Genomic DNA, 22936 nt, shown 5'->3' on the forward strand with positions numbered 1-22936 from the left:
AGTCAAGGAGGGGTGAGGATTGAGTCGAGGAGGGGTGAGGATTGAGTCGAGGAGGGTGATGATTGAGTCGAGGAGGGGTGAGGATTGAGTCGAGGAGGGGTGAGGATTGAGTCGAGGAGGGGTGAGGATTGAGTCGAGGAGGGGTGAGGATTGAGTCGAGGAGGGGTGAGGATTGAGTCGAGGAGGGGTGAGGATTGAGAGGGTTGAGATTGAGTCGAGGAGGGGTGAGGATTGAGTCGAGGAGGGGTGAGGAATTGAGTCAAGGAGGGGTGAGGATTGAGTCGAGGAGGGGTGAGGATTGAGTCGAGGAGGGGTGAGGATTGAGTCGAGGAGGGGTGAGGATTGAGTCGAGGAGGGGTGAGGATTGAGTCGAGGAGGGGTGAAGATTGAGTCGAGGAGGGATGAGGATTGAGTCGAGGAGGGGTGAGGTCGGAGGATGTCCTAAAATGGACACTGTAGTCATGTCTAAAATATGCCCAACATTCATGATGTGCATTATCAAAGCACTGAACTGATATGTTAGCATTTCTTCAAGTAGTCAGGTTTCTTGGCATTCGAATTACACACCATCAAATCAGATAATTGGAATACAGCTTCCAGTAGGTTTGTGCTTGCTTGATCATTCATTGATTCTGTCTATTACAGCAGACAATGAATTAATGCTGCTTTAATGATGGTTTTCCATGTTTAGTGTTTAACTCTTGGTTGTGCAACAGATGACTTGGGAAGTACAGAACAATGCACTGCTGTTAGTGCACTGATGCAAAGGTTTCTGAATCTAACTGATTAGGATCAAAACTGGATGGACATGTAATCCTACTGGGCAGTTTACCACTGTGTGCTACTTAGCCCCACCCTCTACATAAAAGCTGACAGGCTGCTTCCAGAAAGTTGACAACAGGTAAATGGTTAACTTGTTCTTATTGACTTTGGCTGCGCCCAGGCTAAACACTGTTCTACAAATTTCCCCTGAAGATCATTAGCAGTTGCAGGCTATGTAAAAAGGACTAGAAGAGTGGCTCAGAAGACTGGCTCTCTGGAGCTTGAGGATTTGTGAGTAAACTCGCAGGATCACCAAAGTACCGCTCACAATAAAATGATTGCAACCACATAGAACTGAAATAATTGCTGTGGGTCACACATAACAAGCTGTCATTTAATTGTTTTTAATACACAGTGCACCTGATTAAAAAGGTCGTCACAACCACTTGTAAAAATAAACCTCTATACAACACAAGACAAGCCAAACTGCACACCCATTCAACCCAGCAGTCATTATTTTCTTCTTCTTCTTCTTCTTCTTCTTCTTCTTCTTCTTCTTCTTCTTCTTCTTCTTCTTCTTCTTCTTATATTTTTTTTATTACATACATACAGTCAGCTAAAGCAATACAGTGTTCAACAACATGCAACAAAGGTATTTATAAGAAAAATTATAATTATAACATGACACCAAGTCTTAGTAATGTGTCATTCAAATATTACTGTAATAAACTGTTAAAACTTGTTAATAACAGTCAAAACCTTTTGTAGTGCCATTTATTTCTGTTTTAGCAAATGCGTCTTTTAACAAATATGTGACCTGTCTTATTTTCATTTTACGTGCAGTCACAACTAACCCAGACCGTTGTATTATGTTAAACCATGAACTATTAAACCATGAATGAAGCTGAACTAAGGGGACCTGTTTGTGTAAATGATGATTAATGGGAGTGTTCCCCAGGTCCTGCATCTATGCTCGGAATGTTTTTGCAGCAGTATTAGTTTGTAACAGTATTACTTTGATTAATAACACAGTGCAGTGCTGTGCATAGAAAACTACTTGGGAGGGTTGTGGGTCATTCAGCTTTTAAAACGTATTATATTATGTGATGAAAAACTTGATTTGGAGAAAAAAATATTTCGTCCTCTTCTGCCTCCTCTGTTCTTTCAGATATTTGTCTGGGTCTAAAAGAGGTTAAACCATTCACTATTAACATGCTCAGCCATGATTTCCCATGAGTAACCATTGTCAGAGCATGCTTGGTCTATGGCACTACAGTCAAACCATGTTCAACTCATACAACTTGTTGTGCCATTTTAGAACGTGGTTGTACATCACAACCAGACATTGCTATACCACAAGTCAGCAATGGTACCCTTGATTTAGCCCTTGCCTGTGCCCTGCCTGGCTGACCTGGGGGTTTTGCAGGAAGGTGGTCTTGTAGTTCATGCAGCCCCCACAGCGGTTATAGAGGGGATCAGCATGCTTGGTCCAGCAGCCTTGCAGAGTTGTCTCATCCCAGGTCTTGTGAATACTCAGGATGGAGGTGTTTATGATGCGACAGATATCCACCCCAGTGAAGTATTTACACCAGTCATCGAATGCCATCCTGAAGGAAATAAGGAAAATTAGTTCATTGGAAGTAGGTTTAAATACACTGGCAAAACATACAGCATGTACTTGAAGAGGGGTGATTATCTATTACAGGTTACCAGCACTATAACAGAGAGAGTAGTTTCAAATGCCATTTAGATTGCTTCAGTACTTCAGTGATGTGGTTGCAGTGTTGGATGATTTGAATGGAATGAGGAAGACTGTTCAGTGCCAGCACTTCAGATTCTCCAGACGAGCTCCAGGCAGCTCTAATCCAGGTCTGAGTCAGAGAAGGATGATAACTCAATAATGGAAAATGCAATATTAAATGCAATTAAAGTGACAGATGAAGCTACTTCCTCTTTAAATAAAATGGGTTGATGATTTATGAGAACATAATCCTATTTCTAATGGAATGCAGTTTGAATGTGAAAAACCCTCACCAAAACTCGCCATCGTCCTTGACTGTGACTCCCATGTTCTCTCGCTCGCTGCTCCCCACCTTCTCCCACTCTTCAGAACTAAAACAAGAAAGTGAGAGGAAGGTCAACCCAACAGATCTACTGCGCATGGATCTTAAAATACTGAAGAACGGTAGTTCAAGTTAAAAAAACAAAAACATGTTTAGCTAAAACAGAGCTCAACATTAGGATAACAAAAAGGCAACCTCAGTACAATGTCAATGCACCGTTAAGAAGGCTTGTGTATTCTTCAGTTTAGAAAGCAGTTATGAATGATGCATGTTTTTATTGCTTCATGTTCCATGCTTTGTTTTATCTCTCAGCACAGGTTTCTAGCTCTCTGGGGGCTTGTTGCTATAGGCAAGTATCACTCATTCTCCATCGTTTATGTCTGAATCCAGGAGCTCTTAAACTACAAATGCAGACGAGCCCGGCTCTTGCATTGTGGTTAAGACGCTCTCTTGCAGTGCTCAGGTTGCCGGTTTGCACCCAGCCTCTGCCCTTAGCACAGTGTGCAGTAGAATATGGGGCATGCATACCCATGTAATAACATTATAATAACTGGGTAACTACCAACATGCTCAGATAATGTAATTACTGGTGGAATACATGTGAAAATAGTCTGTACCATGTAATTACAATGGAATTGCATTATGTACTTAAGTATTCTGTGCACTATAATTACACAGTAGTTACCATTGAATGAACCACTATTACAATGTAATTACATAGGCTATCCATTCCCTGTAATCTAAAGTGCTACCAAAAGTTTTTTTAGTCTTGGTTACAGCACCCTTTTATTGGAAGAATGACCCATTCCAAAGTGCAGATTCACTTACGAGTCACTCCATGGCCCATTCCACTCATGTTTGCCCCAGGGATTCCTCATTTTGATCATGAAGAGTTTCTCTGCCTTGAAGAAGGACATCAGCCCTTGACCCAGACGAGCTTTCCTCACGTCTGTCACTGAGTAGGCGTGACCCTTTACCAAGCCACAGCTCATTCGAGCCTCCACCTCCGACTGTGAGGTTGCCTGGGAAAGCATGGCGGGTGTACAGTTTTTGACACGGCTGGGAGTTTCACCTTTACACACATTTATAAAGGAGTTCACTTACTGAGGGAACTGCACATTTACAAAGCAGCAGCAGCACAGTCAAGTGATCAACTAACACAATCAAAGAGAAAGCAACAAACATTCAGAAAGTGGGATTAACTCGTTCGGAAACCGCACCTATCTGTGGTTATCCTGGAATAACCTCTGAAAATACCGTAAGTGGTTTGATGTAAACCAGAGAATTCCTTTAACACCCTCTTAAATATCCAACTGTGGCTTATAGCAACATCCCTCAGTAACTTCCCAGTAAGACTACCATAGGATAATTAAATAGATTGTCATTGATATAAACATTAGTATGTTAGAATGGTCTGCTGTTTTGATTGGAGTTGTCTTGCTGTACAAATAGATGTAAACTACTTTTCTAAAGCAGTGCTCAACATTCCTTAAGCAATACAAAAGCACGTATGTGTTTATCTGTGACCCACAACTACAAACAGAAAGAAGTTCTTTAGGAGCTTGTAATAATCGTCATTAAACAATTAAATAACTGATTCATGGCTCTATGTGCTAAGAGAGTGCAGACAGAGAGCTGCTCTTTATTAAACAGATGTAATGCAATAGCTTAAACAAAAATGCATACTGCTTCTGTCATGTTCCTAATTCCTGCTGGATTGCCGTAGGTTACTGGAAACAACAAATGAGTCAAAACCTCAAGGGACCTTTATATGAGCAGCATGGAATGGATTTAATCAATCAGATCATTTAAAGGGACAGCTTCAAACTGTGTAATAATCCTATTTGCAGTGCTTGTATCTGTAAGGAGTTTGCTATATTCTTCAGTTTCGACTTTATTAAGCAAAATGTGTTTATTCTATAGGGTGGTGCTAAACGTTTGGTCATAGCTGAAGAATACATTAGTTAAGATAACTCACATTCTTCACACCTATAACACATTGCTCCCTAAGCTTCGCACATTCCTTCTATGCAAAATAAATTAGCAAATTAGCAAAACAATTGCAACCTGCTGCAGAATGAACAGTTTCAATGAAAAAAATACACATTTCAAAATACTATAGAAGGTGAGCGATGCACTATGGAAGTCATCGCGCTACAGAGACACACCTTGATATAGCAGCTGATGATCCCTCCCCTCTCGTTGACTTTCAGCAAGTCTTCAAATAGCTTGAGCTGTTGTGGGATATCTGTTGCGTACTTGCCCACCTCCAGATCGATGGACTCAGCCACAGCTCCAGAGAAATCCACTACAGCGTCGGCAGTGTTGCCACCATCCAGGGACTCATAGCAGCCAGCTAGCCTGGAGGAAAAGAGGGGTCAGTCACACATGAGCTGGGGCTGCCCTTGTAACACTGCAACAGCATTTCTGCAGTTCTACAATGATTTTCACATCATTATACTCTGCATTTACAATAGTTTGCCACAGTTTTAATATCTCTTACCGTACCTCAGACTAATATCCTATTACAGTCAGCACTTACATATCCGACCATATAAAATTCAGTGACGGTTAAAAGCATATCTGATTATTTCATTTTGGCCCATTCCAAAGATACAATGTCAAAAATAGTTAGCTGAAAGGACTGCATTTTAAAATAAGTAGGCTTGAATTTAAATGTACTGTAGGTGGTTTTGTTAGTGCAATACTATATTTTCAACAGAAGCATTTTAATTCAGAATGATATGCTTCTGAAAATATCACTTGCCAAAAGAGACAACTGTGGACACTGTTTAAAAAAAAACAACAGTTTCCAGCATTAAAACAGTATCCAAAGTCAGTACTCAAAACTGCAAACTAACTCATCACAGTATCTAAAACTGTTTAATGATTAACTGTTTTACATTACAGTATCTGGTCTTGTTCGCTTTGTTGTTGTTGCATTTTCTTCAGGTGAAACGGAAGAAGCGCTGTGTAATTGCACAATAAAGACAGACTGATTTGCACATGCTAGAAACAATACAATTTTATATGTTTTTTATGCATGATTAAGTTAGAACAAGAACGAGCATTGTGCACATGCATTTGTTTTCTTACTGAGCTGCATGGCCAGTAATATGCTCCTGAAAATAGAAAGGTTAGTCAGCATACTTTGCATAAGCTTTCTCCAGCAGTGCACTCCAGAACTCATTACGCTCAGTTGAGTGGCAGTAGATCAGTTCACCATTGATGGTTGGAAGACGGTCATCCACAACCACATCAATCCACTTTCCAAAACGCCAGAATTGGAAGTGGAAAATCCCGGCATAGTTCTCTGGTTTGTTTGGATCCCATTCCTGTTCCTTGTTGTCTGGGATCACCTGAAAAGAACATATAAATAATTTAAAGATTTCCCATTGTCCTATATGAAAGACACACAGTAAACATGCATGAGTTATGTTTTGTTTTTGTGCAACAATTACTGATCTATCTTGCACTTCAAATACAAGTCACATGATGAATGCAGAATGTGTCACAAGGAAAGCAGGGTTTGGTTACTAGAAGCCAAACATCAGTTTCACAGATCATGATTAGCTCTAATTTGGATTATGGTACCTAAATGAACATTCTCAACAGTGAACCTACCTTTCGCCAGAGATCCTCTCTGAGAGCCAGACAGGAGCAGGCTGCTACAAACCAACAGTTTCCCAGGCTTCCTTGGTTCAAGTCTTGGGAGCTGATCCCCTCCACAAACAGCAGGGGGTTATCAGAAATCTCCTGTACAGAAACAAAACAGTATACACTTAACTAGAGAACAGCCCTTGAGGTGGAGCTTCTCTAGACCGGGTGCATTTCTTGACATTACCTAAACATGCCTTGAAGTTTGCATCCCTTTACATTGAAACTGGTTGTAGATGCATGGCATATACATTAATATCTGTCCCTCTGTAGTGAAACTGATGGGGGGATGTGACCAGGATGCCTTACAGTGGTGATGTCAGACCAGAAATAGACTCTGGAAGTAGCGAGTGAAACTGAGGCACAGGAACACTCAGTGTTTTATTTAATAATAATAAACAAAAGATTTAAACAAAAACAATACACCAAAACAGGACATGGTACATGAGGCCAAAATTAACAGACAAACAAAACAAATTAACACTAAACAAAACAGACACTAACACAGCGGATGAACAGACAAACACAGTGAGTGAAATCATGTATTTACTTTTACTTGTGCTTTTAATTCTCACCTCTCCACACCCGTTCTCCACTCACCGAACACACAACCCTGAGTGAGTGAAAACATGTTGCTTTTATGCAGCTGTATTGAGACTTGATTGCTAAACAATCATTCAGTTGGAGTCTCGGTTCAACTGCATGTGAATTAATAAAGTGCAATTCACCATGCTCGCATATTATTACGTTTTACCTGCACGTGATGTGCTGTGCAATCCTCGTACCTAAATACAAATATTCATTTTTTTTTTTGTTACACAGACCCATTTATATCCTGTGTACCAATGACTATACACCAACATTAACACACTACACATAACATACAACACAAATAAATAGCCCAGGGTCAGCGCACTTTGCCACAGGGAATACATTTTTACATGTTACACACATACAAACAATCCAAATTTGAAACATGCATACCGGTACCTCTATAAATAAAATGATAGGGCATACAACTTGGTGTTACAGTCTGTAATGTGCCATGTGCATGCTGCAATGTGACTAGGGAATGTTCTATTCAGAAATTAATCTAATCAGGTGTCTGTAATGAAGCACATGCTAATTCTTTAATAATTTAAAAGAAATACGGTTTAGGTTAGAAAAAAGAAAGGTTTTGATTAATGTTTTCAGATTTTGTACAAACACTGTTTTAGGGGGACTCTGTATAGCTGTGGGCTGATTCACAACTGGAGATCTGGGTTCAAATCCTTCTTGTTGTTCTAACCATTAGTCCTCAGCAAAACAACAGAATATTGGCACATACAGGTATCTCTGCTGGAGACAGGCCCAGGACTGAATGGCAGGCAGAAGGTGTTCAGATCGAAATTGAGGGGTTCTCTCTCCTGTCTCTCTTTTCAGCTTGCAGAGATGTAGCTTACTTTTTTCCCCCACTTTTCATGAGCACAAAAAAAGCCCCATTATTATTATTATTATTATTATTATTATTATTATTATTATTATTATTATTATTATTATTATTATTATTAAAGTAAAAATGAAAAACATAAAATCTGTGTGAAATATAAGAGCCATGTTTTTATTAATAACTGTCAACTGGGCAGTCACAGCTTGCTATATTTGAATATCGTTCAGTGAGTGACAGTCTATTAATGTGATACTTTCTTGCTGACAGTTTGAAGTGAGTTTGAATGGAAATCAGAGGTGAGCCATTAGTCCTGCCAAAAGTTATCAGAGCCTTGTTATCAGAGCCACAACTAAAAAGGCTGGGGTCAATTTCAGATTATCTTTTACTTGCCAAAATCCTATCAGCCTTTATAACCTTAACCTTTTTATGTTCACACATTTAATCTCAGAAAAAAGCTAAAGACTGCCAAAAAGAAAAAGAGCCAAACGATGAGAACTGTCTAAACTAATTTCACATGGGAACTATTACATTTACCATACCAGTCTGGGTCAAATGTGTGTTGTCGTGTTTTTACTCCAGAAAATTGATTCCCAGTAGAGGATTGTAACAGGGGAGATCTGGGCTGACCATCTGACGTATGCATGGTGCTGTAGGAAGAGGGCAGTAGCCCCGTGGGATCCGCCTGTCGGTCAGAGCGATGACACAGAGAGGAGGGGAAGAGGGTGTGTGGGCTTTCCCTCTCTCTGAGTGGCTGGGAGGCAGGCCTTAGGGGGATTGCAGGGCCTATAAAATAATGGTCTTCTGTTCTCGGAGATCTGCCCCTTTAGTCCGTCAACGAGCAAGCGGAAGCACTGCTCTACAACACCATGGACAGACAGAGAAAGGAAACCCAAAGAGAAGAAACTAAAAGAAAAACAAACAGCTAGAGAGCGGGGAACCCTTGGGCAGATTCCCCGACAGTGTCTGAGAAAAGGTGGAGGGAACAGAGGAGTGTAGGACAGAGACCTGGGTTGTACGGCTAGCAGCGATTGGAGAAGCGCTGTCGAGTTTATCACCTTTATTTTGTAGTTTTATTACTTTTAGTTTCCCTTTTTCTTTCGCCTTTTGTTTTCATTATTCTTTTGAGCACCTGCAAGTGTGCCTGCAACTGAACTGTTTTACCCAAAACTGGTATTCCAGTGGTCCTGTCTACCATTGTTGGTAGTCAGGCCATGGAAAATAAAAAAAAAAGATAAAATAAAAACAGCAAAAAAAAAAGAAAGAAAGAAATAAAACTGTGCACCTGTGTGGTGTTTTGCAAATACACTTTTCTGTCTCCCTTGTCAGTGAATACCCACACCCTTTCACATGGACCATAGTTAGTGAAGATACTGCACAAGCACACAAACCCACAGGGGTTGAGTTTATGATTTACTGCTATTCTCACAAAAAAGACGACAGTACTTTCTGCACCCCTATGAACGCTATGTTTTTAAACAGCATGTTTAAGTTTTATTTCATATTTTCTATTGTGTTGGTTACAGTGTCCCTCCTCACATGATCTGAACAGAATGAGGAAGTCTGTTGAGTCCTAGGCAGATGGGATTTTCTAGTCAAGCTCACAGATATATAGAAGAAAATGACTCAGTACTGGATCAACAGAACCACTTTAAAATCTTGCAAACATCACAAAAGACTTAAGAAAGGTATAAATAAACAAATACAATTACATGTAAAGCTACTTGCTTTACACACTCTCTTATTCTGCCACATGTAGGTTTATAGACAGGGATAACCATTCAGTGGAAAATTTGCAGTTTAATTTGTATTGTCAAGTACACAGCTTTAAGATTCATGACCTGTTTGTGTAAATGATGATTAATGGTCCTGCGTCTATGTTCTGAATGTTTTTGCAGCAGAATGCAACAATAGGGTTAATAACACAGTGCAGTGCTGTGCAAAGAAAACAGCTTGGGAGGGTTGTGGGTCATTCAGCTATTAAGACTTATTAATGATGAAAAGCAGCCAACTTGCTTTGGAGAAAAAACACTATTTCTGCCAGCTGTTTTCCCAGAAATGTGTATCATGTTTGTTTCATGAATTAGAGTACACCGTCAGTGCTGCACCACCATGATGGATAACCATTGCCAGACCATGCTTGGTATATGGCTCCACAGACAAACGGATATGGGCTTAATCCACATCTATAATGTTAAAAACTGAACTACAATACCAAAGCAATTATCACGAGGTCCATAGCATTGTAGGACACAACATATGCTTTCATTTCTCTTTGTATGTGATTAAAAGAAGGTATACTTAATGTACTATAAAATATACCTGCTGCACACCTTATACATATCCAATCCTTATCGCTACCCTGGATTGCATCAACCACCTATCCACAGTCTATCCCTTAAAACATGTGGCTGATAAAATCCAGAAAGATTTTACAGTGCTGTAAAATACTCTAATAAAATACATACTTTTTTATATTTTTTCTAATATTCCTGCATGTAATAATTGACTTGGTATCCTGAACATCAGATTTAAAAAATCAACATGTGATTTAGCAGATTTGGGAGGAGGTGTGCTTATGCATTTAGAATCTGGTCATGAGTTTATATTTCAGATTCACAAAGGGGTGGGGTAAAGAGGCTCGTGAGGTCATGTATTTCTGCTATGTATTGTAGGACAATTGTCTTTGTGACAAATTCTACTCTTAGTCTAGTAAGAGACTGTGGAGCTGTTGGGAAATGATTTGTACTTATTTATTTGAATTTCAAAGCTGTAAAGTGAAAAGACATTGTTTGTAAAAAACACTAAATTCCTTGGTATTATAAAAAAACCCCACCTGCAAACACATTTATATTTGAACAGCAAGATTTACAACTACACCAGCAAAGCTCTGGATTTATTAATGCTGCAGGCACACGTCCGGAACAGAAGGCTAAACAGAGCCAAAAGCTCCCTCAGCCTGTCCACACACTGTAAATCTATTGACACATTCAAACAGAGGTGATGTGCTCAAGTAAAAGTGCTGTACAGTAGGCCCCCATGTAGCCTCACACTGTTAACACATACCACTTATTTCCAAATAGCAAGTCAACATTTTGCTTTGTTCTGTGTTTGTGCTACTGGCGTAAGTATTTGGTGAAAATACTGTAAAGTGACAGGGGGATACCCTCTATATTGTTTTCAGATGTGTGTTTGGGGGGCACAGCTGTAACAAGTTCTCAGTGAGAGACAAAGTTGTCAGATGCGGTTGCTGTAGGAATACTTCAACCAGCCTGCAAGTGCACCATCACATTAATAATTGGGAGGAATCTCCTGCTAAATGAATTCCTGTTTGCAGTCACGTTTCACTGAACATGAGGATTGTTAAAGGGGTGTCATGTGTGATTGGGTTGGGATCACATGTTTGAGGTTGGAGAGTCAGAGAAGTATGGGCATGAAGCGAGCCGTCAATAGGAGATGCCCATTCATTTAATGAATTACAGTATTAACATGGTCAGCACTGAATAACTATAATGATTAACCATTGTCAGAGCATGCTTGGTATATGGATCCATAGACAAATGTTTGTTTCACTTATGCTTAAAAGGCCTAGTTTAAGATTGCATAGGAAGGGAACCAGGCCGTTTAACACCAGTGTCCACAGGTGTTAAACATCTCATCAAAGAGGGGGAGTGGAAGGGAATTCTTTCTTGTAACTGATAATTGTAAAGTGCCTTTCACTTTGAGCCTGTGGATTTTCTGGGCTGGAAGGGGATTCTCCTTGGAGTATGTTTAACTGTGCATGCTGAAGTGTTGGACCCTGTCTGAGCATAAAAATTCAACACCCTTGCTTTTCTCCTTTGAAAAACCTGCCTATCATCACTCCTGAAACATCTTTCTGCAAAAAGAGAAAAACATTCATTCCTCCAGGGGCAACACATATTTGTCTGGCTAAATCAATACCCTGTTGCTGACCCTAGCTAACAGTCACATTTAATTTACCAGTGTTGCCAGTTTGGCCAGACAGACTATTCAATAATTCATTTTTAGGGAGTAGAAAAAGCAAGCACTTGTATTCATTATTTATAAAGAGGTGCCAAATGTACGTACTAGAGACCTTAGACACAGTTTGGCTCTTACTGCACAATTTATTAACTAAGATTTCTTGGTTTGTAACAAAAAAAAAGTGAGTTAACAATCAAGAGGAACATTTTCCAGTATCACATTTGCTGTAATAATAACATACATAACCTATCTTTTCTGCCTGCGATCCATAGTTTACATATCAGTTACTAGTCTAATACGTTACAGCAACTATATAAAATACTAAAAATACTTCCCATCAGGACATCTGTTTATCATCCACAGATGGATGGTTTGGTGGAACGTTTTAATCAGACTTTAAACAGATGCTGAGACAATTTGTAAATTACGAGCAAAAACATTGGGCATCACCTTTTCCCTAACTCCTTTTTGCAGTGAGAGAGGGGCTGTGGAGTTCGACAGGGTTCTCCCCCTTTGAGCTCTTGTATGTCCGACAGCCTCATGGCATCTTCAATCTGGAGAGAGCGGTGGGAGAAGCACAAAGGCTCATCCAAAAATGTAGTGCAGCATGTGCTCCTACTTAGAGGTCGCTTAGATTTGGTCGGTCGTTTAGCCCAGGACAATCTCAAATCAGTTTAGCACCGGCAACAGCAGCATTACAATAATAATGCATTAATTTTAACCTTTCAACCTGGAGACAAGGTAATGCTGCTGCTTCCCTCCTCAGAATTAAAATTATGTGCTAAATGGAAGGGGCCATATGAAGTGATTTGGGCTATAGTAAAAGTGAATTACAAAATTAGACAGCCCGATCGACGTAATGAAAAATAAATTTATCATATATATTTATTAAAGCCTTGGCAAGCAAGGGAGGACTTATTTATAGTCCCAGGTAAGGGGGGATGAATCAGGCCCCGGCATAGAGACTTCTAGCACAAAAGACACATTTCGATGGGGGAACAGTTACTTTCTGATCAGCAACATGAGCTGCCTATGTTAATTGAGGAGTTCAACTATGTTTTTTCTGACACGCCCGGTAGAACTAAACTTGTTGAATATGCCATTGCCTCTCCCCCAGGTGTCACAGTGTGAAAGAGACCTTATCGGATCCCAGAAAGTTGATGAAGTGGCGTTTGCAAAAAGGTATGGGCGAAGCTTGAACTTGGAGTGATTGCGCCTTCCAGGAGCGAGTGGTGCAGTCCAATTCTGATAGTGGCCAAAAAGGACGGCACCAATCGCTTCAGCATTAATTTCCACAAGGTAAACGCTATTGCCAAGTTTGATGCATATCCCACGCATCGGGTCAACAAGCTTCTAGACAGACTGGGGAAGGCAAGGTTTATTTCTACTGGACCTGATGAAGGGATACTGGCAGATCCCATTAACCCGCCGTTCTAGAGAGAAAACTGCATTTTCAACACCAGAGGGGCCACATTGTGAATATGCAGCAGTGCATATCGACAATGTGGTTATTTACAGCTTCACCTAGTGAGAGCATTTGGCTAGGATCGCAGCCATCCTTCAGCCTCTAAGAGCAGCCCGGCTGACAGCTAACTTGCGAAAATGTGCATTTGCCAAGAAAGAGACACAATATTTGGGATTCATAATGGGGAATGGAAGTCCAGACTTTGGTGGACGAGGCAATCCCCAAAATCAAAGCCACTTTATCACCAAGTATGCCACAGTGGTTAATCCCTTAGTTGACCTCATCAGAAAGAGCGCACCAAATTCAATTAATTGGTAAGCAGAGACTTTGCCAGGCCCCCACTCTCATCACTCCAGACATCACCAAGAGAGTCATCCTCCACACATCTCATCCTGTACATTAGTAAAAAAAATGCTCCCTCGGGAGCGCAACTACTCCGTCATCGAAAAAGACTGTTTGGCCATCAAATGGGCCACTCACTTTTTGAGATACTACCTGCTGGGGCACTCATTTGATCTCGTCACTGACCAAGACCCACTCAAGTGGTTAAGCACAATGAAGGACAGCAATGGACAGATAGCTCGTGGTATCTGGCATTACAGCCCTTCACGTACCACATGGTACACTGTGCAGGGAAAGACCACCAAAATGCAGATTATTTTTCCTGGGAGGGGGGAGTAATGGGAAAGATAGATTTAGCCGAATGTTCCTTCAGCTCCACTGAGCGGTGGAATATGTGACAGAGATCAAATGACTCTTAGTGTTAGGTCTCCTTCCCGACCTGTGAGGGAACTAAATGGCATGTCAATTTATTCTTTAGGTTAGGTGTAAGTCACCCATCTACAAAAGGGGGGGAGCTAAGGTACCCAAACCCAACAAACCGGACAGGGAAAGGTGTGGCATCTGCGGATTACAGGAGCGGATATGCTCGTTAACCTAAGGGTCATGGGGGAGGGTATACAAGGGGTCGTAGTTTAAGTAATCTGTTCCTTGATAAATGGTTAGATTCAACCTACAAGAAGCCTGCGTTTTAAAAGTAAGAAACCAAAAAGTAAGTGTTGTGTTTGTTTGTCTGTGAAAGTAAAAGAAACTGTTGTTTGTCATTTTCTAGACTATTAACATGATTCGGAGCTGTCACTACTCAGCCAGCATCAAACCCGGACACCAGCACTTTCCCTTTGTTCATGGAGAACTGACTTTGCACTACTAGCACTAATATCACTCACTGTTAACTGTGTTTGTGTTTTGTGTTACATGTCGGTTTGCAGGACTGGACTTTTGGTTACGAGTCAAACCAGGGGATTATAAGTACCGAGTGATACATGCTACTGTATCACTCCATCAGTATTATTTACAGTTGTTTGTCTTCAGGCTCTGGACATTGTTCAATCAATAAACACCCTTGCACCTGTAAATTGTTATCTGTCTGTTCATTCTACTCTGCTGCATTGCCTTGACCGACACTCACTTACCAACTTGTCCACAGTTACATACAAAGCTCAACTGCCATTAAATTTATCAACAAAACCAATTCAAAGGGAAATTATCTACTCTGATGAAGACGTAGACACTAAACTAACAGTATCATAAGCACAAATTCTTCTGCATGCTGTTGCAATAATGTTCAAATGCAAAGGGTACTGGCACTCAATAATGTTGTTATTTTGTAAAGATGTGTCTGGAATGGTTTAGAGTTTTGGTTCATATCAAAGAAATGTATGTCCCCAAATGTCAGACTGGGTGGCTGCCCCGTCCCCTAGGAGGTCTTTGCCTTCCTTGTTCACTGCTCGCAGTGTGAGCCTCAAAGATGGGTCTTTTCTAAATATTTCCCACTCTTTAACATTCTTCTGTGATGCAGTACATACACAAGTGGGATTAAGAACAAAATCTTAATTTCTGAATTATTCCAGAGGGGACTCTGAATCCCACTGCGCCCTTCTTTCCCACAATTTAATAAATAATAACATTCCACTTGACGTGCTTGAATCGTGTTTCTGACTTATAATGCTAATGAAAGGTGCTAGGAGAGCTTCTCTCACAACTAGATTCAATACATCTGTTTGCCAGCTTAGTGTCGCACTTTCATGGTCATTTCACCTGGAGGATGAAGCTGTCCCCTAATGAGTGACATGCTATGTAGCCAGTCAGATGCTTGACCCTGAAGACACTGTTGAGACGAAATGACCTAGGAAGTGCAGGTGTAATATATTTCCTGGCAGGAAAGCACCAGATGTCACTTTAATTGGTATTTGTATAAAGACAGGGAGCGTACAGTTTTAAAAATGGTATTTTGATATTTCCATAATACAGTATCCATAAAATAATAACTTAGCAAAACATAAAACACCTGCAATGTAAACAGTAGGAAAAAAATAATCATGTGTCTTTCATATCCCCTTGTAGAGAAATGGAGAACAAATGAAGTTGAACGCTTCAAGGAGGGAGGAAGTTTGTATGCATGGAGCTAAAAGGACTGTTGAGAGTTGTATAGTTGCCAATGAATTATCAGTTTATTTAAAAACTTTACAATACATTTTGCTGCAAGCTTTCTGGCCCCTCAGTGAAGTAAACAACCTTGCTCCTGCTACTAGAGCCGCATTATACTAGACACATCAATACTGTCAAAACAAAGTTCCATCAAGCTCACCTGAGCATTCCATTCTCAGTAAAGCTCCAAAATGTGTCTGAACATCCTGCACTGAAAAAAGTAAATAACCTCAGATAGTTGTTTAAACCGTGTTACTCCATTAATAAGACACATCTCGGTTTTGTTAAGTCCAGTATCCTTGCAGCGCTGTCTACTTCAACCTGAGTAGTCTACTGTACATGCGCTGGATCAGTAACCACTAGCTCACTAGATCAGTCATGTTTAAAAACTGTAGATAAAAGAAACCACAATCTTTTACATCAAAAACGTTGCATAAATAAATTACCTGAGCAGCATCACCTGATTACCTTGAGAGCGATTACAGCGCCTTGGGCTTGTGTTAATAGTGGCTGCGTGTAATATCCCCTCGGTAACCGGGTTCTGGGCTTCATTATTCCATATTAATGCACATTACCTTTGGCCTCTTCCATTCCACAATCCCAGGGGGGGGAGTCTTGTAGAATAATGACTCGCTGGTAGCAGGGAACTCTGGGTCTTCGAAAAGCTGCTTGCGTTCTTTGCATTGTTGCTTCAGCTCCCAGTACCTCTGGTTCTTGTAGGGTTCCGCAGATGAAGACATTGCTCAGATCACGGAACAGCTGCAGAAACAAATAAATAAAAAAACATTCTAAAAATATGATTACCAGATTGAAAAAGGAGTGGGAGCTTACTGAGAGTTGTTGGAATGGGTGGAGACACAACTGTGACATCATATAGGAAGAAATACGCTTGATTAAGTTTTTGGGAACGATCACATGTTTTTAGTGATTAAATTAATTTTATATATATATATAATTAAATAATTTCCCTAATTGCTTATGCCTCAAAAGTATAGAAAATGGCTATTATTCCCCACAAACTTTGCTTTTGTGACCAGGACAGTGATATTTCAAAATATCACTATTTCCAATGGGAAAACTGGCAAATGTGTGTCTTTTTGTTCACATAAAGTCAGAAAAAAACAACATATGAATCCAAATTAACATGTATTTATACTAAAGTAATACAAAAATGACTACAAAAGATTTAGAAGTGAGTAGTTTTTCAAGATTTACGATTATACTGTAAATACAATTTGATTGGCTTTTGTAATGCTGAAATATCCATATTCCCAGATTAGCATTACAATAGCCAATAAAATTTATTTTCACAACATTTATGAATCTGGGGAAAAAAATACATGTTTTAAGTTAAATCTGGAAAAAATACAGATTTTTTTTACACATGGCACCCCATACAAAAATACCTACTTAAAAATCAACACAGAGAAAAGCTGAATACCAGCAGAAAAACGCCTGAACCCAGCATGTAGGTACAGCACAAGCAAGTGAATGTCTTTCTGTGCCTGGGCATGGTTTAAACAGGAGCGCCTGCTAATGACAGGTAAAGATTATGTTGAGATACTGTTTAAAGTTTGCTGAGACATTACTGTGTTTATTATATCGTGTGGGCCCTATCGTGTGATTAAGGAGCTTTTAGCCATTTAGATGGGTGACTTGTGCATGTGTGATTTTCAAACATGTAAAGCTCCTTTAACACTGGCACTCCTACCCAGGTCCCGAGGCAATAACAAACAGTCACACCTGTGTGATTGCAGCAAGGAGGAAGAAACATCTGAAGAAATATCTGCTTTAATCAACATTTGGGCCGACGGTTCAATCCAGAGAAGCTTGGATGGAAGCGTTCGTAACAAGCTGCTTCCGGGGCACTGATACGCATGTTGTGTACTTGCTTCTGTCACACAGATCGACCCTGCTTTGTGTGAAAGAGTGTAGCCGACCCACGTGACACCAAGTCCCAGCCCGGGTAGGTTCTGACCCGGTAGAGCAAGTCAGTCTATCATGTCCAAAATAGTGTGCGTGAATAAATATATAAGCTTTCCAAAAACTACACAAAAAACAAAAGAATCATTGTATACAATTGTTGCTGTTCAACACGTTATACTGTTTTGTGTATCATCACAGGAAAGTTTTACATAAATGAAGACCTGCATCAATAAGTATTTCTACTTCCTCAGCTGGACAATTAGGTTTTCTGGTTTTTTGTTTTTTGTTTTTTTTTTTCTCCAAAAGAGGCAGACTCTCCAGTTGTATGGGGGGCTGCAGCTATGCATTGTACATTTTTTTTCAGAAACGCAAATGACCTTTACAAACGCCTAAAGTCCCAAATTTAGTCGATTCTCAGCCTTATCTGCTCATTACAATCTTAAGTTATATTCTGCTCAGTCAATAAGCACATTAGCGACTACAGTTTTCAAATATCGCACCTACGTTAACACCTCTAAATCTAATGTTGCTTGTAGGAGAGAACTGAATCATCTAGACTAGCACACGTGATTTTGATGCTTAAACCCCTAATTAAATACAGTTATGGAAATTGCAGCTATGCCAGCCTTAACTTTAGTCACGTACAAAAATAGTGCCCTGTATGTACAGTAATAAAGTTATTTCCTTTGTCAAGTACAGTATTAGATTTTTTTTAGTAACTCTAATCCAGCACACTGTCTAATCCGGCACAATTTTCCTGTCCCAAATGAGGCCCGATTGTACAGGATCAGTCATGTATCCCCTTTGGTAGTTTGCTGCTTTACCTTGGTAACGGCATAGCATGGCACAAATGCTTGGTAAAGCACTGTACATGTAAGTTGTACAGTCTAGAAAAGGCATGGCAAGGGTAATGGCTTTGGAAGACAGGAGGACTGCTGCATTACGTTATTTGATTTGTTTGGATTGAGTATAGATGCTGTTAACAGATGTGCTGTGCTTTTTTTTATATATACATAACTTTCTTTTTTTTCTGACTTGGAATATTTTTTTATTATTATTATTCTTTTTAATGCTATGCAATAGATGCCAAATTTGTAGAGCGGTATTACAGATATGTTTAAACCAGCTGCTTCCCTTTGAGTCTATTACCACTGAAACTACTGCAAAACATGGTTCAGTTACAGAGCAAAGCAAACCAAATCTAATCATTATGAATTGTGTGCAGTAGTATTTATTTGTAGCACTTAAATATGAGTTCTACTCCCACTACAGTAATTAGTCATTATAATACAGTGTATTTAATATACTGTCCTCTGTAATGGAGGAAGTGGCCCAATAGGTGCCCATATGCAAATGACACTAGAATGTGTCAATTGCTGGCTACAGAAACAGAGAACTATTTACTAAGCTCTTCCTCTGCTACAGCACAATTTACCATGGGTTACATGGCTCTTTTAAACTTTGCAATGCTTGTGCTATGGTATATGGCAGACTGATCTATTGCTGCTCCTTTCCTGTGGAATGCTATTCTGCTCTACAGCATCTCAGACGAATCAGATTCACATTCAAATCCCATTGAAACAGTCACTCTTTCAGGACTGTTTAACTCATTAAGCCCCCACCCAGACCCTTTTTGTTGCATTGCTAATGGAGGCAGACCCCTTATAACACTATGTGTACCAAGCATGGCAAAGTGTATTAAAACATACCGAACACATAGCAAAGTGTTTAAAACATACCGAACACATGGCAAAGTGTATTAAAACACACCGAACACATGGCAAAGTGTATTAAAACATACCAAACACATGGCAAAGTGTATTAAAACACACCGAACACATGGCAAAGAATCTCCAAGCAGGGTAAAGAATAGGGAAGCATGCTGAAGAAACCACATTGTACAAGCATGGGATCCACATGGGCTGCAGTCATGGGAAACGCCCCTGCTGGTACAATGCATTGGTGACTATCTAAAGAGTGGCAGCTCTACATGCTGCCATCCTTCAACTCCATATTAAACCTGGTTAGGGCATGCTCTTTCCACAGTCATAGCCGGATGTGTTGTGGCAATAGCCACTGCAGCCTATGAGCTGTAATGCATAGTGGATGAACTGGGAGCACGAAGGGGAAATCCTCTATGTTTCCTCTGCGAATGCATGCTTTCCAACGAGTCAGGACGTCTCTCATGAAACTACAATATAAACCCCACAGGTCGGGATAATGTGCGCTTCTTCATGATTTCCTGGTGACAATTGCTGTAGCAAATGCCATCTTTCACATCATTGTAAGAGACAGTACCTAGGTCTTTTGTTTTCTGTTTTGATGCTGAAAAAATCTGGGGTTTTGCAAGTTATCATTTCTTTATTTTCACTGATTTGGCCCATTCAAATCGTAAAAATCCCTATTTACTGTATACTAACATAAATTCACAACTTTTGAAAACAGCAGACACACTTTCATATACAGCTATGGCCAAAAGATTATCATCACCCTGTAGAATTAACTCATTTTGATTCATAAAGTTGAATGAAACTTGTTGAATATTGTTATGTTGACATGTTGAGTTGCATACCGCTTTGTAGTTTTCCATATACTTAATGAAAAACCGACACATTTTAAAATGTGACATTTCAAACTCTAACATGAAATACTGTACTCCGAGTATGGCTTCTGACTTTTACAATATCTTTATTTGATTACATGATGTTAAATAAAAGATGAATTATGTATTATTTTATCCTAAAATTACATGTTACACTGTAGTTTGCTAATATTTGCTTCACGTGCTTACATTCATTTTGTTGTTAGTTTCAGTATTAAATAATGTAAGAAATGCACAGCAGAGTAACAGTGCAGTTAACATAATTGTATTTTGAAGGGTATCAAATTATAACCTAAATTTAAAAAATAAATGAATAAATAAATGCAGCCTTATGCATTGTCTGTCCACAATACCCTGATTCGAACCTAACAATCTATGCTTTCAATTTCCAAGGTAATGTCATGAAGTTGTAAAATCTCATCATTACCTCTTCACTGCTCTTTTGAATTATTTGTATTTTTTGGGGGGAGGGTGTGGAGGCTACTGCAGAGTCCAGTGCAAGGAGAGGTGAGCCTACTCCCTTCCTCGCCATGCACACACAGTATTCACATTAATGAAAATCCTAAAGCACAATGAAATGTGCTACCCACCTCTACTCAGTTGTTTAGCTTACAATGTATTTGAACGAAGGATTTAGGAAACTATGCGCAATTTCAACATGAACACTACTTGTATGTAGTTTTAAAATCATTGCAAAACATCAGTATACAACCACAAAAGTGTAGAAACTATCATTAAATTATTTATTGAATCTAAACACTGTTGTAATGTGACACACCATAACCCTGGCACTCCCTTTAGGTAAACATACCTGAGAAATACAACAAGTTTAAACCTGCTAAGAAGAACATATGTCATTACCTTCAACAGCAACTTCAAAGCAATTTCAAAAATGAAGCACAAGGAACCATTAACTATAGTAAAGGCTACACAAAAGGGAAACAAGAAAGCAAAACTCCATTTACCTCTCAGACTTGCAAAGGTGAAAATTGTGGAAGATAAAAACACTAAAAAGAAGTGAATGAAAAGTTGAATGAAATCCTAGTTAAAGCTGTGCGAAGGTTTTAGCAGGATTGTGTTGTCTTAAGGAGAGTGAGGCAGTGAGGTGTGTTGCTCTGTACCTGTGTGTTCTTCAGGTTTATGTTTCCCCTCAGTGTTTTCTATTCTGCCAGCTGATTAGTCTGTTACCACACCCCAGCCCTGAGGGAGTGGCTGTCACATCATTGATTGAGGTGTTTCGGAGACTCTGCGTTTCTTTGCAGTTCTCTCCCCTTGAGGTGTAGAACCTCTGGTAAAGATGTAATACTGTCCAGCTTCAAACTTTCTCATAGGTGCAGCGGTGTAGAAGTTGTGCTCTGCTATCGTTTGGTTTAGGGTATGTCAGGTTGTCAGAAAGTCACATGACACAGATGCTGTGATCTCATACCAGGTATTGGTGCCAGAGATTGTACACTATGTGCTGGTAACATATTTTATTAAGTCCAAATTACAGCCAAAAGTTTAGAATTTTAGGATTGAGACATAATAATAATAATAATAATAATAATAATAATAATAATAATAATAATAATAATAATAATAATAATATAATAATATGAATATAATTTAGATCTTTTATTTAACATAATGTAATCAAAATGGCATCGCAAAAGTCTACCGGAAGCCATATATAGAAAACTACACAGTGATATGTAATTCAATATGTTAACGTATCATTAATCAACAGTTTTCATCTGAGTTTATGAAGCAAAATTACTTTATTCTATAGGGTGATGCAATAGATAGACGTTTCAACAACAATCAATGTCTACCTTTTTATATCGATTTAAAAGTGTGTGTGAAAGCAACATATGGGGTTACATCTTACATCTTCCCAGCTCTTTTCTAAGTTTCTGTACTATGAATAAAGTGTAACCCAAGCAACATCTCCATATCCCTTTCATTCTCATTGTACTTCTATAAGTCAGCGATAAGCTTATCAGAAGAATATTACAATTTGCAGACTCATAATGAAATCAAAGGGGAATAAACTCATAGTCACATTTTAATTATTTATCTTTCTGTAGATTTTGATACAGGATAATTATATAAATTCAGTAGTAGAGCAACAGTTATTAGGAGTTTATACCATAGGACACAAGCAGGAATAAGCACGAAGAGAAATTCATTGTAGTCATTTCCGCTTGTAGCTAGTCTCAGCCCCACACTCAATTCCAGTGTGGTCCCAGTTGACTCATTTGAATTCCGCTGATAATTCCGTTGATAATTGATGCACTGTATAGAATGCATGTGAACATGTACAGTATGACAGACTTTCCAAGATTGCTTAACTAAGTGGTCGTGTGGGGAAGTGCTTGAAGTGATGTCATCGTAGCCATGATTAACTGTGGATGTGGTTTGTAGTTTTTCGTTTCCATGTGGTTTTCATTAAATAAAGGCACTTGGGTATTTGTAGCTCAATGGGACCTGCTTCTGGGGAAGTTTTTCCACTATTTGTGGTGTGAACCTACGTTTGATTCAGAAAGGGTTCAAGGGTAGGTGTTGCGTAATGCATAGGGAGAGAA

The 22936-nt window shown here is 39.4% G+C and overlaps 1 protein-coding gene across 4 annotated transcripts in view; it reads right to left on the bottom strand.

Annotated features, from left to right (window-relative positions):
* Positions 1-22936, bottom strand: part of LOC121318650 (calpain-5-like) — a 39512-nt gene that overhangs the window by 10825 nt on the left and 5751 nt on the right. For 2 of the 4 annotated variants that reach the window (XM_041255549.1, XM_041255551.1), the window contains exons 2-8: positions 16420-16603; positions 6450-6581; positions 5976-6184; positions 4994-5186; positions 3654-3847; positions 2797-2874; positions 2174-2369 (exon numbers count right to left, since the gene is read on the bottom strand). In XM_041255549.1, the coding sequence (XP_041111483.1) occupies positions 2174-2369; positions 2797-2874; positions 3654-3847; positions 4994-5186; positions 5976-6184; positions 6450-6581; positions 16420-16584 (1167 nt within the window). In that variant the 5' untranslated portion in view covers positions 16585-16603. Of the gene's footprint in view, positions 1-2173; positions 2370-2796; positions 2875-3653; positions 3848-4993; positions 5187-5975; positions 6185-6449; positions 6582-16419; positions 16604-21337; positions 21471-21493; positions 21567-22936 lie in introns of those variants that run through there. The other 2 variants (XM_041255552.1, XM_041255550.1) reach the window with 2 other exon arrangements.

Source organism: Polyodon spathula, chromosome 7 (assembly GCF_017654505.1).
Source record: "Polyodon spathula isolate WHYD16114869_AA chromosome 7, ASM1765450v1, whole genome shotgun sequence".
Classification (NCBI taxonomy): domain Eukaryota; kingdom Metazoa; phylum Chordata; class Actinopteri; order Acipenseriformes; family Polyodontidae; genus Polyodon; species Polyodon spathula.